We start from the raw sequence: 17,024 nt of genomic DNA on the forward strand, positions 1-17,024 counted from the left end.
TCATTTACCGAATCTCGATGGCAATTTCTAAATAGAATATACTTTATTTTACGCTTCTGTTTATATAAAAACCTAAATAATTAATATAAAACAAGACGAGAAAAAAAAACAGAATTTTTTTAAGCAAACACATACATCGTATATCATCAATCATTGATCAATCAGCCGGGAAAACTTGCTACCTCACTTTAGTAAATTATAGTACTAGTAGTAGTAATTAATTATATATAGGTTGGTATATATGTCTCTAGATATATACGTGTAATATTGAAAATATTTGCAATTTTATGCTTTCCCCTTCTTTTTTTTTTAACTTTTTTGCAATAGTTGCAGTAAGCTGATGTAAGGGTCGCATCTAAAAGGTAAAGCATACAGTCTACAGATCTACCGAAATATCTGTAATACATGGGAATAATATTTAGTAAGCGGAGGAGCAGCTATTCAGTGTTAGACACTTGATCATCCCAGGTGTGTGTTGTTGCTGATGTGTGTGTGTTGTGTTGTGTTGTGCGTGTGTGAGCCCGCCATTGAGCAGATTTGTTCACATCCCCGGATCCTATATTGGATTTTGAGGGCATTATATTCCGTATTCCTCGCCAGATCCATCCCTATCTTCAGTTTTTAGTTGCAATTCCGGTTTCTGGTATATACAATTGGCAGCGCAGGTGTATTAAAGTGTTTTCACGTGTGATTTTAGGCGAATTTCAAGCGTTTTCAATGTGTGTTTTTCAGGCATTTTCCAGAGTTTAGGCGTTTCTTGTGTATAATTTGTGCTGGGGGGCGTGGCAGACAGGTGGGGGCGTGGTGCATGCGTAGGCTATCCATCGAATTTCGTTCGTATTACCGCTATTGCTATGTAAAAAAAATATATAATTTATGTTTATATATATGTATATATATATATATTCCATATGTATATCTGTGCAGACGGCTTTCTAAGTCCTAATCCTTCTTGATGCGCGCCTGCAGGAAGCAGTAAAGGATGCCGGCCTGGGCCATCACGTCGACGGTGCTGGCCGCCAGCGGATCCTTTTGCTTCACCTGCGTTTGGCCCGGCCTCAGCAAGGTGGGCCCAAAGACCATGGCCAGATTGTGCAGCGACATCTTGTTGTCCGCCTCCTTTTCGTGGACTCTATAAGGATGAAATCAATGCATAGATAAGTAAGGTTTTGGCCTGATATAGAAGACTGCAAACCAACCTAATTAGATGATCTAGAATCGAGTTGATGGAGGCCTTGTTGACCTGCGGCAGCTCCTCGAAAACTTTAAGCAGCTCGTTGATTCGCGTGGATTCGTTGTTGTTGCTAAAGGCGCTGAATGTGTCGAAGAATCGCGGATACAGCTGATCCGTGAACAGGGCCTCGGGCAGCTCTCTTAGGAAGGTCTTCAAAATGCCAGTCACCGAATGGATGTCTACCTCGCGCAGCAGCTGCTCCGCCTCATAGGCATCTGTTTAACATATATTTTTAAAGGGTTCATTAGTAAGAAGTATAGGTTACCCCTTGTAAGCTAGTTACTCACCCGACTCAAAAGCCTTTTTGAGCTTGGCCAGATCAGAGGCGGAACCGCTGACGCGATAACAGCCAACCTCCAGCATGCCCCGCCGCTCCACCTCCCTAATGCAGGCACTGATGATGAACGGAATGTCGCGTTTCTCGCGTCTGAAAGGGCACGAAATACTTATAAGTAAGAGAAAGCATCGAAGGAGGATCTATACCCACTTTAATACTTGACTCATTTTGGCACCGAAGAGGGCTCCTGGCTTGGTGGTGGCGCGGCACAGCTCGCCGGGCACAAACCGGAAGCTGCAGCCCAGCTCCAAGGTCTCACTAAGCTTAATGGTTCGCGGCTGTGTTGTCTCCGTCAGCCAACTGAGGCTCAACTGGGGGATCATAGGATAAGATTAAAATAAAATCGAATATCACTTTGACAAGTAGCTCACCTTGAGTATGTGCTTGGCCCTGAGGAGCGGTCGCTCCTTGGCCTCGTAGAGCAGTATGCGCACATTCTGGCTGCCCTCTAGCTCCAGCATAAAGCTCTCGTTCCACAGCGGCGTTTGGCTGCGGCACACCATCTTGGTGGTGGCCTTGCGGAAATAGTGGCCGTACGAGTCCACCTCGATGCAGATGTACAGGTCGGCCGCCTGATCCAGTCCGCCCAATCCCTGGACCGACATGTGCAGATCGCCAACCAGCAGGCTCTCGTCGTTGGTGTTGCGCATCAGATACGAACCCATTTCAGTCTTCATGCCCTTCTGCATGGCCACAATGAAGGCGGTGACCTCCAGGGAATTGATGGTATTGGCTCCAGGCAGGTTGCACTTTTGCTACAAATACAAGACATATGTTGAACTCCATATTCAATTGAAATAAGAAATAAGATGGAGAACTCACCTTGAGCGACGTGATCGAGTCGATCCACTGCGTCCGCTCAAAGTCCGAGCTGAGGAAGAAGGTCATGGTCTTGTTGTTGGCCTTGTTGCCCAGCCGCAGCACCAGATTGGGCGTGGCCAGCACCAGCTGTGACTCCAGATCCGCCAACTTGCGGCGATACTTGTCGCCGGAGCGCACTCCACCGCCACCACTGTTGGCCACCTCCATGGCCAATTGATCTCGAACCGAGCGCAGATTGCGCTTCACTTGCGAAATATTCGCTGGACTAGATTCCTTCAGCTCGGCCGCCGGATCCGCCTCCTCGTAAATGGATATCTCCTTTAGCGGTATAAACCATTTCAACTCATAGTCGATGCGATCACGGCCCAGTGCCTTGTACTTGGCGCATGCAATCACATCGTTGAAAAGGAAGAGATGCCTCAGCTTGCGGTGACCATCGACCAGCTCCACAATGAACGAATTGCGCACCATGCGTCTCAAGTTCCGATTCGATTCGCTGGGCAGCCGCTGATTGACCACATTGAATTGATTAAGGAACATCTGGATGATCTTCTGCGCCTGCCGCAACGGCTGGTGATCCGGATGGGCATTCGGGGTTTCGCGCAACAGATCATTGAAGACCAACGCGTTAATCTGCACCCGTGCAACCGGTTTGTGCAGCAGATCCTCCAGCGTTAGCGATTGCTCCGTCTGCAGATTGACCACAATGGTCGAGACGATTTTCTTGAATTGCGGATTATTCGCACTGCACTTCTTCACCGTCTCGATGGCATTCTTGTAGTTGTGCAAGAAAGCGCTATACAGATCGAACATCTCGGCCAGTCGGCGGAATGGCTCACCGATCAGCACATCGCCGCCCTCGTGGGATACTATGGTCTTCAGGTCGGATAGGAAGGCGGTGTGCAGATCGTGGAGCTCGTCGATCTTAAAGAAGATCGTGTTCTCCTCCTCCTCCTTGATCACAGGCTGCGAAGTGTTCAGGGTTGCGTGGATGGCCTTCTTGTACTGCATTTTGTAATAATATTAATTAGCCACTTTATTAATTTAAGCACTTTCATTGCTTCGCGTGCCAACTTCTTTAGGTCATACGACATGATTTTTTTTTACTTTTTTTTAGAAACTACCGAATTTGACAAATATATAAATTCGAAATTTCTAAAAATCATTTGTTTTCTGCCCCTCTCCCACACTCTACCCTTTAAAATTTGGTCCTTCGAACCGAATTACTCACCTGCATCATTTTATTGAGGCACTCCACGTAGATCGTCTCGCTCTGAATAATGGAGCTGAGTATGGATCGTATTTTGGCACCGCGCGCATTTCCAGATACCTAGGGAACGGAAAAACGAACCACTTGGATGAGATGGGGGGTAGTGAGAGTGGCATATGTACACACAAGGTATGGTGGATGCGGGCTAACAAGTGTCTACAACCCTTTTAAAAACCGTTTCCAAAGCTAAATACCATTCGCTATATTAATAAAACCTTGCAAATCGCATAGATAAGCACTGTCATTTTGCAAGGCTTTGTAAACACATTAAAACCAAACCAAATCTGGCATGAAATGGATGAGACAGAGATGGGGGAATACGCTATACGCACAAAACGAATGGGAGCAAACAGGACAAAATCATATGGGGATATCGATCTTAAGATCGTGTGCATATATATACAATTTTGTACAAAACAATAAAATGGGTGTAATTGTGGGCGTAAACTGAAGCACAAACGAAGACAGAACTCAAACAGGAAGTACAAACACACATTATAAATGGGGGAAAACAAGCGCATTCAAAAGCAATAGCTATACAGATTATGTACACAGATATATATATATATGAATGTATATACAGTACAGTGGATGCCAGCGATGGGTAGATCGTTAAAATCCCATCTTATAAAGCATATACTGTACGGAAGTTGAATGCTACACTATAGAAAACTATGGCAGCTATATAATCCTGATCCGGGTACTCACAAGTATCGCTGAAACTAAGTTCTGTTGGAAGAAGAGAACAGAAACAAAAAATCTTGGTTAGTATGGTATTAGTAAATAAAGATTAACTTTAAAGGGTAAAATGGTTATGAATTTCGATAGGATAGGGATTTATAAAAAACTAGTTAAAGGAAAAAAAGGTAATAATACACTCTTAAAAACTCTTTAAGCCTTCCTTTAGATTTCGAAATTATGATTCAGCTGGCCAACTGCTCGTGACTTCACAGATATCAGCCATTACATTTATGTCATGATTAATTAAGTTAAGTTAATAATGAATTTATGCATGACGATTTGTTATAAATAGAAAATGAATCGCAAATAATCTATAAGCAATGCGAAGCATATTTAAATGTTTTAAGATAATTTAGCTCTCTGTTCTCAGAAATATTCGATTTCAGGGGTCGCGAGATTGCACTCCCTACAGTAGCACATGCATTTTGGAATCCATTAGCGATTACGAAAAACATGTTAAGTGCTGAAGCGTGCGCTTAGTCATCTTAGTCATCGGGGTACACATGGGATTGCATCAACCCTAGTCTGTAGGTTAGCTTTTAGCTTGACTTGGGGATTCGGAAGCTACAGAGCTACATGGATGTGAACAATGATTGGAAAGTGGTTAGGCACAACGAAATGACAACGTTGAGTTGGCTGGGAATGGGAAATGTTGGCGGGGCACTGGGTAATGGGCAACTATGGAATGGAACTGGAACTCGAACTGGGACTGGGGCGTTCATTCGTGACATTCATGACAACGAACCTTGCGAAGTGCTCCCGGCGTTGTTTGTGACGTGGTCTGCTCGTCGTGCGAAATGGTGCGCAATATTGGCGGACCCTCGTACTCCCCGTCGCTGTCCAGCGAACTGGACCGCGTCTCATTGCTTTGCCTGCAAAGTGGATATAAGTCAATTATTCAATGATATTACTAAAGAATTTAGTTCAAACGGAAACTCACTGTAGGAAGTAGTCGATGTTGACATAGTTGGAGGTCCTGCCTGGAGATTCGGGATCCGCCACACTGGTCGCCAGGGGCAAGGTGCTGCTGCCGGGCGTCGACAAATCATCGCGACTGGAGGAGGAACCAGTGCGTCCGGGCTTGATGAACACGTACTCCCCATCGCCGTTGTCCAGCGGCACGCTATCATAGTACGGCTCGTTGTCCGCTGCATTTCCGCCGGCTGCCGCCGACTGCTGGGATGCCGCCGCCGCCTTGGCGCTATCCGAACTCAACGAGGATACACTCTCGTAGCTTTTGATCTGCAAGGTATCACAAGGTATTATTAGCCAATCGTTTATATAAGCCAGTATATATTATCTCAACTTACCACCTCTGATATGCCTTGTGATGCCAGCGACTCCTTGGAGCCCACGCTCCGCTGGTTCGCCGCTCCCGATCCGCCCTCCGCATCGCTGGCCTGCAGGCAGGTACGCGACTTCTTCTCTAGACTGCTCGTCGAACTGCTGTCCGCCGCTGCCAGTTTGGCGGTTTTGCTTAGGCTACCAGTGGGCGAGGCACCCACGCCAGTTCGTCCCGGGGTCAATGATCGCCCGGGCGTCGAGGCAGTGCGTCCTAAACTACCACCGCCCGAGGGCGAGGAGTCGTTCCTCTTCGCCTGCTCCAGACTGTCTGTTTTGCCCACCATCTTGCGTCCGAGCTCTTCCATCAGCTCTGGATTGTTTACATTCACAAATTTGCCCAGTTCCGGTGTGGTTTTGCGATTCGCCGCATACTTAGAGTCCAGATTCTCGGATGACTTCTGGCGCAGAATGTCCGAGGGCTTGATGTTGCGCTCCAGCGAATTGCCTGGGCTGTCGGAGGAGAGGCTGCCGCCGGAACTGCTGGGCAGGGGCATGGTGCTGCCCACGAATGGAGTCTCTCTTTTGGGCGAGGACGACAGCTGCTGCTGGTTGGGAATGGTGGGCGGCTCCACCCGTCGAATGTTCTTTGGCGGAGGTCTGTGGATAAAAAGAGGGCGAAATATTAGTAGGGAAATTGGTAGAATCAAAGAAAGACCGGTTCACCTGGGTGGCATCTTCTTCTTGGCCTCCACGTGGGCAGCGTACGAAGTGAGCGACGGCGACAGCGGAGGAGCTGTGGCTTCCGCATAGCGAGCGAATGTGGAGGGCGGCGTGGGTTGCTGCTGCTGCTGCTGCTGTGTGTCATTGACCCCTGACGAAGAAGAGGTGGCTCCATCGTCGCCCTCTTTGTCTTTGGCCTCCTTGACCTGAATGACGGTGACATATTGCGATGTGGACTTGCGCAACGGCTGTTTGGCGGATGTGGCTTCCTTTTCAACATCGCCACTGGCTGATCCTCCTGCTGTTGTTGATGATAACCCGCCTGCTCCATTATCGGGCTGGGCTTTTATGGAGGCCGCCAATTCGGTGATGCACTGCTGCAGGGCCCCGTTGGTGTCCTTCTCGTTGCCACTGTCCTTATCCCGATCCTCCCGCTCGAAGTTCAGCTCCGCTGTCCGCTTGCCCGCCCCCGTGGGCGGTGCCGAGTGTAGCGGCCCGCTTACCACCGCCCCTGTACCGCTGCCACTCCCACTGCCGCCTCCAGCGGCATTTGTGTGTGTTGTTGTGTACTTGTTGTCCGTGTTCAGCGACAGGCGATCCTTGTCCTTGCCGCCGGACGAAGTGGAGGACTCACGCAGATTTAAACTGGATTTCTGAAAAATAAAATACAAAATGGTGAGCAAGTGAGTAAATCAATTCGGTGATCTTTGAACCAATCAGAGGGAAATATTAATGTAACTCAATTAAGACTCAAGTGAGTCTCAGTGAATTTACATTTTGTGATTTTAAGAACTGAAACCATATGGTCTTTATAACAATAGTAACATATAAATATAGTTTCTAGGCTTTTTTTGATCAAATGAAGTAATGTTAACTTGTTTTTTTGTAGTTGGAATAGACTTGGAGTTCTTAAGATAGAAGTTCTATCATCACTATACCATCGGATATTTTCCATTATAAAACAATATGATAATCTAATAAAATGTTTAAAAATATATCTTTTGAAGATTTTCAAGTTTGTTTGTAAGAAGATGTTTCATTTAAGAAGAAGGTCAATAATTAAAGATTTTAAAGTGATCTTATATTGAATTTTTAAAGGCGGGTTTATAAAAATACATATGATAACAAATTCTAACTAGTAATCTATAATATCTACACCAGAGTTAATATTTCGTTGGTTTGTTTCCCCAGAGAAAGAGAGTTTAATTATGCAAAAGCCACCGAATAAGTAAGCTAAATTAACATATGCTAAGTTCGCAAACAAGTTGAGTGGAGAAATCGCTAACAATTCTTTGATTGCAGAACCAAATCGGGATTTGGCATGGAGTAGAGCAGATATTCTGGCCAATTTCCCCGGCCGAGTGCTAATTAAGCTAACTCTAATCCCAAAGTAAATATCATATCATCTACCCACAAAAGGGCGCCAACGCCTCTGCAAACTATTTTTATGTACCATTTTTTATTTTGCTCTTTTTTCTGTTGTCCAATCGAGATTCCAAGCACGTAGCGCATTTCATTTCGTTTAATTTCATTCCGATTCGAGCCGTTTCTCCACTTTAAATGGCTAAAATCCGACAAAACTTGGCTCAAACTCAAAACGCGTGCGTGCGTTGGATCTTTCTTTTTTTTTGTATTTTTTTCCTTTCATGTCTCATGTCTTTCCACACAATTTTTGGGCTTTGAAAAAAGTGAAAACTACATGGGCAAGCAGAAACAAACAAATAAATGAAATAGAAAAAAATAAAGAGAGCAGCGAACAGACAACGCGCTTATTACCAAAAAAATAAAAATAAAATAAATAATACAAGTGAAAAATTGCCAACCGAAAATTGTCTGGGTTGCGGGATATGGCATCCAAGTGGGTGGTGGCCAAAGTGGATGGATAGACTGTGGATGTGGATGTGGATGTGGATGTGACCAAGCGGAGCGATGAAGAAAGCGTGCCCAAGTGCGACTTGAAGACCGAAAGGTCGATGGCTACTTGGCCAGAGCCTCTGCTTCTGAACAAGTAGAAGGTATGCATAGGGAAAATAAAGTTTGGGTAAACTAACCATTCTTCAAGGCATATTATTTAATCATATAGAAATCTTCTTTATATATATTATATTATTTATTGGCAATATTGTTTAGAAGATTCCATTAATTACAATCCCCCAACGATTTGAAGACCTACAAATCTACCCACCCTAATATATACATATGTATATATATATATATATAACTCTTCTTTAAAATTTAATGAATGCAAAGCTCAGACCAGTAGAGATATATCGTTCATATTTTTATCACATACTTCTACTATAGTATTGGTTTTTGCTAAGAACAGATTTCTTGCCAAGTAAACCCAATCAGCTCTAAATAAATATTTGTTCGAGACTTACGATTACAGTGGTCGGCATAAGTATTTTGACAAAATAAAAGTTAAGTATACTCATAACTTGAATATACTTCTTGTAAACTATAGGCATCAATGGAAAGGTAATTTCAATGCCGTTTGAATGATACAATACATTTCTTTACCCATTCAGTACTTATTGAAAAGGACGAATTTGTGTAAATCAACTTTGAAAAAAAAAAAAAAAACTTTTTTCCTCGTCTTGAAAACTTAAATTTTTTGATGCAAAAAGTTTCTTCAAACAAAAACAATAGTAACTGCAAAAAGAATTTTTCAAATATCATTTTTCTTATATTTTTTATGAATTTTTGAAAATGCTTAAAAACAGGCATTTGAGCCATATTTTTGTCTTTTTCATACAAATTTTTTCCGACATTGTCACCTTCAAAAAATCATAAAAAATATAAGCAAAATGATATTTGAAAAATTCTTTTTGCAGTTACTATTATTTTTGTTTGAAGAAACTTTTTGCATCAAAAAATTTAAGTTTTCAAGACGAGGAAAAAAGTTTTTTTTTTTTTTTTTCAAAGTTGATTTACACAAATTCGTCCTTTTCAATAAGTACTGAATGGGTAAAGAAATGTATTGTATCATTCAAACGGCATTGAAATTACCTTTCCATTGATGCCTATAGTTTACAAGAAGTATATTCAAGTTATGAGTATACTTAACTTTTATTTTGTCAAAATACATATGCCGACCAGTGTAGTTATAATTAGTATTGTAAAAATATACAAATCGCTAATAAACTCATACAATAATTGTAGTATAAATATAGAAGCTCTAACTATTAGTTTAATATTATCATATGATCTAGTACCTGAGCATTTTTCCCTGTGTGCTCTCGTTTTCCCCCCTTTCTCGGAATTTCTCGTTCTTTCCTCTCTGCATTGATACAATTACTTAGCATATTGTTCAATTAACAGGCACTTGAGGTCAAAGGCAGCTTATCAGAACCGCATTTTCTCATGGATGTGCGGGTGAGTAATGACAGGTTAACCCCTCACAGACACTTGTCCTCCAAATGGGACAGACATACCTTTACGGCAAAGGTTAAAAATAAAAAAAATCACAAGAGCCAGAACAAATTTACTCAGTAACTCAATTATAGTCAATCTATATAAACAAAATATAACTTTTTAATTTAGCCAAGCCTTGTTATAGATAAAAAATAAAAGTAAATAATTTATAACAATATAGTATCCTTATTTAAAAACATTAAAATATACATATATGGCATACAGAGTAAAAACCTGCATGCAAATGAGAGTTAATTGAGGCAGCACTCGTGTTTATGACACAATAGTTAATTCCAAATAATTATGATTCAATACTCCGAGTTTCGACGACAATTCAAAGCGGGCAATTAAGATCCGTAGCTGTTTTGGATTTTTCTCCAGAATTTTTGAAGGCATTTATACTATATTGATCTTTGAATTACTTAAGTGATGATGAAGACTTTATTTTCCACTCGGCCATCAGCTGACTCGCCTTTGAAATTTCCATTTCCAAACTCACAACAGCTGTTACCCCCATTTATATGCTTTTTTTGTGTTAGTCAACTGCAAAATTGGAGAATCAAACAGGCTGTTTTAATCGTAATCTCCTGGCCAAAAGTCGCCCGCATGTAACTACAAGTGTCCCTTCTTTTATTTTTCCCCGAGCTCCCTTGTTCGCGGGCCTTATTGATATGGATTGCAGCTTATCAGCGGACACATTGTGCGTCGCTCACGCCTTTTTTTAACCCCCGACGCTCTTTTCTTTTGCCTTTTTACAGCAAAGATCAAAACAGTAGCACTTGCATTGTATTTATTTTTTTTTATAATAATAATGTGTATAAGGATTTATTTAATTCTTAGGATAAACGCAGTCCTAAGGAAAAAACACACGAAATAAAAAGAAAACTAAGCCCCTTTAACCCATTGTTTATATTTTAAAACTGGTTAAGTTAAGATCATAATGATTGTAATAATTTCATTGGTTTATATTGAGTCAACAAACTTTACACTAATCCTAACTATTATTTCTTGAGAAACCTTAAAAACTACTTTTGTACATATATATTTAGAGCCCATATTTTATAAACCTTTAGTTATAACCCTTATTTTTCCAACATATCGAAAGAAAACCCATTATAATGTTAACCTTTACTGTGCTGTAAGTATGTTTGTATTTCTCCCAAGTGCTCTGCCTTAACGCTCATTTTTTTAGCCGCTATTGCTTAATTTCTTGGCTACACGAATGTATATATGTACATATATAAGTAGGTAGATATGGGGGCCTCCAAGATATAGGCATGATGTCTACGTGTGTGCGCTCTGTTATATGGCATTTGCGATAAGTTTTTATTGATTTCGACTTGTGATAATACAGCAACAATTGTTGCAGCTTTCGGATGTAGGTTCTTTTTGTTTTTATGCAGTATATATGGCCTTTTTTGGGAATTAAGTTCGATTACGCACCCCTCTGGACCATAATTTGAATTTCTCTTTAAAGGAAGCCATGCTCCCAAGTCAGCGCCACTTTGTTGCGTTATTTTCCTTATTTTTCCTTTGTTTTGATCTCGAAAATACAGAACACCACAGTCCCTATAAATGTTATTCCGGGGGTGGAAAAATGGGGGGCGATCCGACGACTTAGTGACGATGACTATGCGACCACGAAACTTGAGTCAACCGAAAAACAAAAAAAAAAACACGTTAACAAACACACACACTCGCGCGAAAAACGGAAGACGGAGCTCTACGAATGCAAAAAAAAAGTAGAGAATTATTAAAATTTTTACGTAATTTTTTGTTATTGTTTGCCCTACGCTTTTTTTTTTTTTTGCAGGTGTTTAATTGGGCTTTTGTTCTGGCGGTTTTTCGTTATTTCTCTCTCGGTTGTAAACAACAACTCACAAGCTCACAAACAACACACGCAATTTTCACTGTTTTCCTATACGGAATATATATATAGATATTGTAATGTTTCGACGCGTATCCGTATCCGTCCGTTCGTCCCGTTCACTGTTATTCATCCAAAACTATACTGGCGACAATATATGACAATATATGCAGCGACGCCAGGCAGCAGCGCGAAAAACCTAAAGAAAATAATACTCACACACACCCGACAAACCCGCGTTCAGTTCAGTATAAAAAAAAAAAAATATAAAAAACCGGTGGTGTGGGTAGATAAGGGGTCGCTATTCGAGATATCGGAACGTATGATTATAGAAGTGGTAGCGCCCATGGACATACGCACACACACCTACAGCCCAACCTCCGTAAGGCTAACTTCCAAGTCCTAAGATCAAGATCATTTCGATTTTTTGAGGTTTACCTATTGTTAATGTAAACCCAAACCGTACAGATCTGAAAAAATATCAAGATCATTTCAATTGTTTGAGGTTTACCTATTATAATAATAAATAATAATGTAAACCCAAACCGAACAGATCGGAATTAACTTAAAGATTATTTTGATATTTAGAGGATTACCAATATTTTCATAAACTTATGATTTTTACCATAGAATGATGGAATTTTTTACCATAGATCAAAAATGGTACCGGTTCGAATCCTATTAAAGTATATTTTACCATAGGTAGTAGTTTTGAGGAACCTTTATTTTAATTAGTAATTCGTTGGTAATTCGTGTTATGAAAGCTTCACTGTACTCATACAGGGTCACAGAAAAAGCAGCTGTTTCATAAAACTCACCGAACTCAAACATCCACGAACTTAAGAACTCTGAGATTTCTTTAAACTGTAGGTAAAATCAAAGTCATGCAATGAACTTTCTAAATATCAAAACAATTTTGTGTTCTTCAGTTTATGAACCAGTTCACTATCGATATATTTTCGAATTCTCCGCTCTATGCATTTGTACATTAGCTTCGCTGGCTCCCGATTCTCCGCTTTCCACTCTCTCTACTGATAAGAAGGCAATGACATTTGCGAAAGAAATTGAAGCCGAAGAAAGAGCCCGCTCCACAAAGCTGATCGCCTGGTAGTAATACCCCAGCCCTTGCCGATCGGAAAAGAGTAGCTATATAGTAGCTCCAAAGTATTAATCACGGGGAAGGGGAAGACTTCACAGTGAATTCACTTGGGAACACGACAATGTCGTTAAGAAAATAATGAATGGATTTGAAATATTTATGCCTACGAATCTTATCGGTATTGTGCTTGAAATATTCATTTTTTATGAAAAATCATTATTAATTCCCCAAAGGCTTTTAGAATCGAAAGAATACAATCTTAGGGAAAGTATGAAGCTGGAAATAAATTAGTGAAGCATTTTAATGATCTAATAACATACATGTTGTACAGAGATACTAAATGGATTTACGAGATGTTTTATAAGATGACTGATAATCAAATATGAAGGTAAGTAACCTTAGGTAAATTTTATCTTTCCTGATCAATTAAAGTATAATTGTGCAAGGAAATCGATGAGTAAATTCGATCTTCCACAGGTATAACAAAAGTATTATTTTAAAGGTGTGTTATAGTACTCTCATTTTAAATATATAGCTTATTTAAGTTAAAGTTCTCATTTCTTATCATATAAAATATAACTGAGCAAAAAATCGTATTGGTAAATGCTAATTTCGGTAGATATACTATAATAAACTGCTCCTTTAGAGGTGTGATAGTACTCTTATTTTGAAGATATATATTAATTAAGTAAATATACTCTTTTCTAAACATTTAATACATAATTGTGCGAAAAATCCTATCAGTAAAACCTGATTCTAGCAGATACAATCCCTTAAGAGTGTGATAAAATACTCTTAATTTTAAGATAAAAGTACCCGTGGCATATGATCTTTTATACTCACAAATTCCTGTTGGTAAAGGCTACATTCGGTAGACATACTATAATAAACTGCACCTTTAGAAGTGTGATATAATACTCTTATTTTGAAGATATTAATTAAGTAAATATACTCTTTTCTAAACATTTAATACATAATTGTGCGAAAAATCCTATCAGTAAAACCTGATTTTAGCAGATACAATACCTTAAATGTGTGATAAAATACTCTTAATCTTAAGATAAAAGTACTTGTGCCATGTGGTCTTTTATACTCACAAATTCCTATTGGTAAACGCTAGTTTCTATAATAAACTGCTCTTTTAGAGGTGTGAAGATATATATTAATTAAGTAAATATACTCTTTTCTAAACATTTAATATATAATTGTGCGAAAAATCCTATCAGTAAAACCTGATTTTAGCAGATACAATCCCTTATAAAATACTCTTAATTTTAAGATATAAGTACTAGTACCAAATGATCTTTTATACTCACAAACTCCTTGTCCACGTTGGCGGTGCTTCCTGCTGCTGGAGCTCCATTTGTGGTGCTGCTGCCGTTGTTGGTGCTTCCTCCACTTCCACTTCCGCTGGCCGCCTCAAAGAGGGCGGTGGGATCCCCGCCAGAGGCGCGGTACTTCTCCACATCGGACAGCAGGCGCTCCAGATACTCCACATAGAGGGTTTCCTGCTCCAGTTCCTTGCTCAGCTCGAGGATGCGCAGCTTGTGCCGCTCGAGACTGGCCCGTACATCCAGTTCCCAGGCATCGGACAGAGAGCTCTGGGGGAAGCGCTGCATCCACAGGCGCTGGAAGTCGTCGAAGACGCTCATGGTGTCCAGGAGCTCCTCCTTCAGCTGCTCCTTCAGCTCCTCCAACTGCTCCTCCGACTGCTCCTCCTTCGATTCCTTCTGCTCTTCCCCTGCACTTATGCCCTCACTCTACAGAGATGCGATTGCCGATGATGCTATATTAATGATGATGATTCTTCGAGATGATGACGAAGAGAGGGCGAGGTTGCCTTTTATGTAACAACGAGCACCAGTTGTGCGTTGTCGCCTTCACCGCCTGCAAGAATGTGTGTGAGTTTCAGTATCTGTGTGGATGTCTTTTTTTTTTTTTTGCTTTCTTATTTTTCTCTGTGCGTCACAGTTGAAGACTTGAAATCTGGAATATCCTTGCGTGTGGGCAGCCACAGGGCCAAAAACAACAACAAGAGCACCTCGATGAGGACTGCTCTTTGAGGGCCCTTTGTTTTACTAGGAAAAAAGAGCTGGGGGCTGTTGGGATTCTGGAGAACCAACCAGTAACTGGGATTACTCGAGTATCTTGTGGAAAGCACAACCTTTTAAGTTAAATTATCAAGCCGAATGAGTGTTTTAAACTATGGTTTTATAGATACCTTCTAGAAAATAGAAGTATTATTGCGAGATTTTTAGAGATTATAATAAATAGTTCAGATTTAAAGAACTAAATTTCTAAAACCGAAACTTGTTGTCTGTTAATTCTTTAAATCCTAACAAACAGTGGTTTTTCTATTTTAAAAAATCTATTTATATTTTTTTTTGGAAGCTACATAATGCCCACTAAAGCAAATGCATCTTAACATATTTGTTCTTATCAATAAGCCTGGTTAATATATTTTAGATATTGTAATACCTTTAGCTTATCATTAAATTATGAATCGTCAAGGAAATATATATGTAACTCAGTTTAAGTATTTACATAAGTTATCTTGTAAAGTTTATCTCTATTGGTTTTAAGCGATTGCTAAAAGTATTAGTCCCAGAAAGGACATTTAAGAATATTAAAAATTAACCAAAAATGATTTTCAAACCAGAGATAAAAACAATGACCAATTGGATTTCGATTTTAAAAGAAGCGGTTAAACATTATTCCCAATCAGATTTCGAGTTCGAAACAAGCGGTTAAATAACCGGTTGCACTTGCACTTGTGTTTGTTTTGTGGTTGTTGTGGTTTTGTTGTTGTTGTTGTTCCAGTTGCAGATGCTCTTGTTGTTGTTGTTGTGCTTTTGCCCTTTCAAATTGCAGCTGTATGCGTGCGTGTGTGTGTGTGTTGCCTTGCCACTTTGTTGTTTTCTTTTCCTTTTGCCTTTTTAGCCAAGGCCGAAATTGTTTTGCTGGTCTTTTGTTTTTGCAATGTTTTTTCCTTTGGTTTTTGGTTTCTGGAGGCGCAGACGCACTGAATTTTCTTCGAGATTTTCTCGTTTTTATCAAAACGACAACAAAAGCACAGCACACACACCCACACAAAGAGCAGCGCACACACAGACACGCCGAAAGAGAGCGATGTTCCTTTAACAATTGTTGTTGCTGTTAGTTAGTTTTGTTTTTGTTGTTTCCCTCTCTTCCTCCTTCCACTTTTTTTTTCCAACCGTTTCTCGTCTTCTCTTCTTTTTCGAGAGACTAAATCAGTGGGCGTTGCAGCCTCAAAAAAAACAAAAAAAAAAGAAATGAAATAAAAGAAGCCACTGCACTCGAAAAAAATGTTTGGTTTCTACAGCACACACACACACACTGGCACAGTTATCCTTGTGTTACTTTTACCGTTTGCCATTTCAATTAGATTTCGCTTAGAAAAAATCTACATATATATATATGTAGGTAGGTATTTCACTCTTGGGCAAACACACAGGCACATTTGCATATGTGCAGCACTCAGGCGCTGCATTGGTGTGTGTGCAAACTCGGCTTTGGTTTTTTGGTTGCGTTTTCAATTCGCATTTTCCAGTGGCCTTAAAAGCCGCCACTCACGTTTCATTTTCCGCCACGATTTTCATTCATTATATTCACGATTCACTTTCACATTGATTGGATATTCGACATATATACACTACACAAAAATACCCCAGCCGAATTTATTTTACAAAAAAAACGATTTCATTTCGTGTCGAGTGGGACCGCGGCAATACCTTTCAAATATACCGTCCGGCTCTAGGTGATATTTGGTTTTATACTAAATTGTAAGCAAATATACCAAAAATACGGTCGCTTTAAAGTGTGAGGTGGGTGACACGGCTAGCCTAGCGGTGTCACACACCTAATTATTTCCAATTGCATTTTATTTTGGCAAATTTAAATTTCAAATTTAAAAAATATCAATTTTATTTGCTTCTATTTCTGTATCTAAAAAATATACCCTGCAAATTATTTTGAAATATTAATACAACATCTTGGCGTTGCCAGACTTTGTTAACCATTAACGGATATTTCTTTTTAAAAACCACTTTAAAAAATAAAACCCATCCAAATCTATAAACATATCCAGAGAAACCCCCCAGATATAATCCATATTTTTCCGCCAAGTACAAGTTTAAAGTCCAGCAGACTTCTTCCTTATCGAGCCCTACTATTAGTCATTGATATTAATTATTTTCCTGATTGGCTCCCTATTTT

General features: G+C 40.1%; 1 protein-coding gene across 3 annotated transcripts; it reads right to left on the reverse strand.

The window, feature by feature from the left end:
• Positions 1–24: 24 nt before the first annotated feature.
• On the reverse strand, positions 25–16,539 carry LOC119557671 (active breakpoint cluster region-related protein). 3 transcript variants are annotated; one of them, XM_037870534.1, is made up of 14 exons: positions 16,383–16,539; positions 14,105–14,675; positions 6,412–7,061; positions 5,715–6,345; positions 5,345–5,646; positions 5,150–5,276; positions 4,372–4,392; positions 3,625–3,723; positions 2,394–3,398; positions 1,943–2,326; positions 1,722–1,882; positions 1,522–1,661; positions 1,200–1,449; positions 25–1,132 (listed from the first exon to the last, which is right to left on the reverse strand). In XM_037870534.1, exons 2-14 carry the CDS (start codon positions 14,438–14,440, stop codon positions 943–945), a joined length of 4,296 nt encoding a protein of 1,431 aa, XP_037726462.1. In that variant the 5' UTR covers positions 14,441–14,675; positions 16,383–16,539; the 3' UTR covers positions 25–942. The 3 variants fall into 3 exon arrangements, with proteins under 3 accessions (XP_037726462.1, XP_037726464.1, XP_037726465.1); XM_037870536.1 differs by lacking the exon at positions 4,372–4,392; XM_037870537.1 differs by lacking the exons at positions 14,105–14,675; positions 16,383–16,539 and adding an exon at positions 11,266–11,575.
• Between the last annotated feature and the right edge of the window lie 485 nt (positions 16,540–17,024).

This window comes from Drosophila subpulchrella, chromosome X (genome assembly GCF_014743375.2).
Source record: "Drosophila subpulchrella strain 33 F10 #4 breed RU33 chromosome X, RU_Dsub_v1.1 Primary Assembly, whole genome shotgun sequence".
NCBI lineage: Eukaryota > Metazoa > Arthropoda > Insecta > Diptera > Drosophilidae > Drosophila > Drosophila subpulchrella.

Coding starts and splice junctions, on each gene's coding strand:
- LOC119557671 (XM_037870534.1), bottom strand. CDS start 14,440: ATGAGCGTCTTCGACGACTTCCAGCGCCTGTGGATGCAGCGCTTCCCC. Junction 2,327..2,393: donor ACTCGATCACGTCGCTCAAG/GTGAGTTCTCCA, acceptor TTGTATTTGTAG/CAAAAGTGCAACCTGCCTGG. Junction 1,450..1,521: donor CAAAAAGGCTTTTGAGTCGG/GTGAGTAACTAG, acceptor TATGTTAAACAG/ATGCCTATGAGGCGGAGCAG.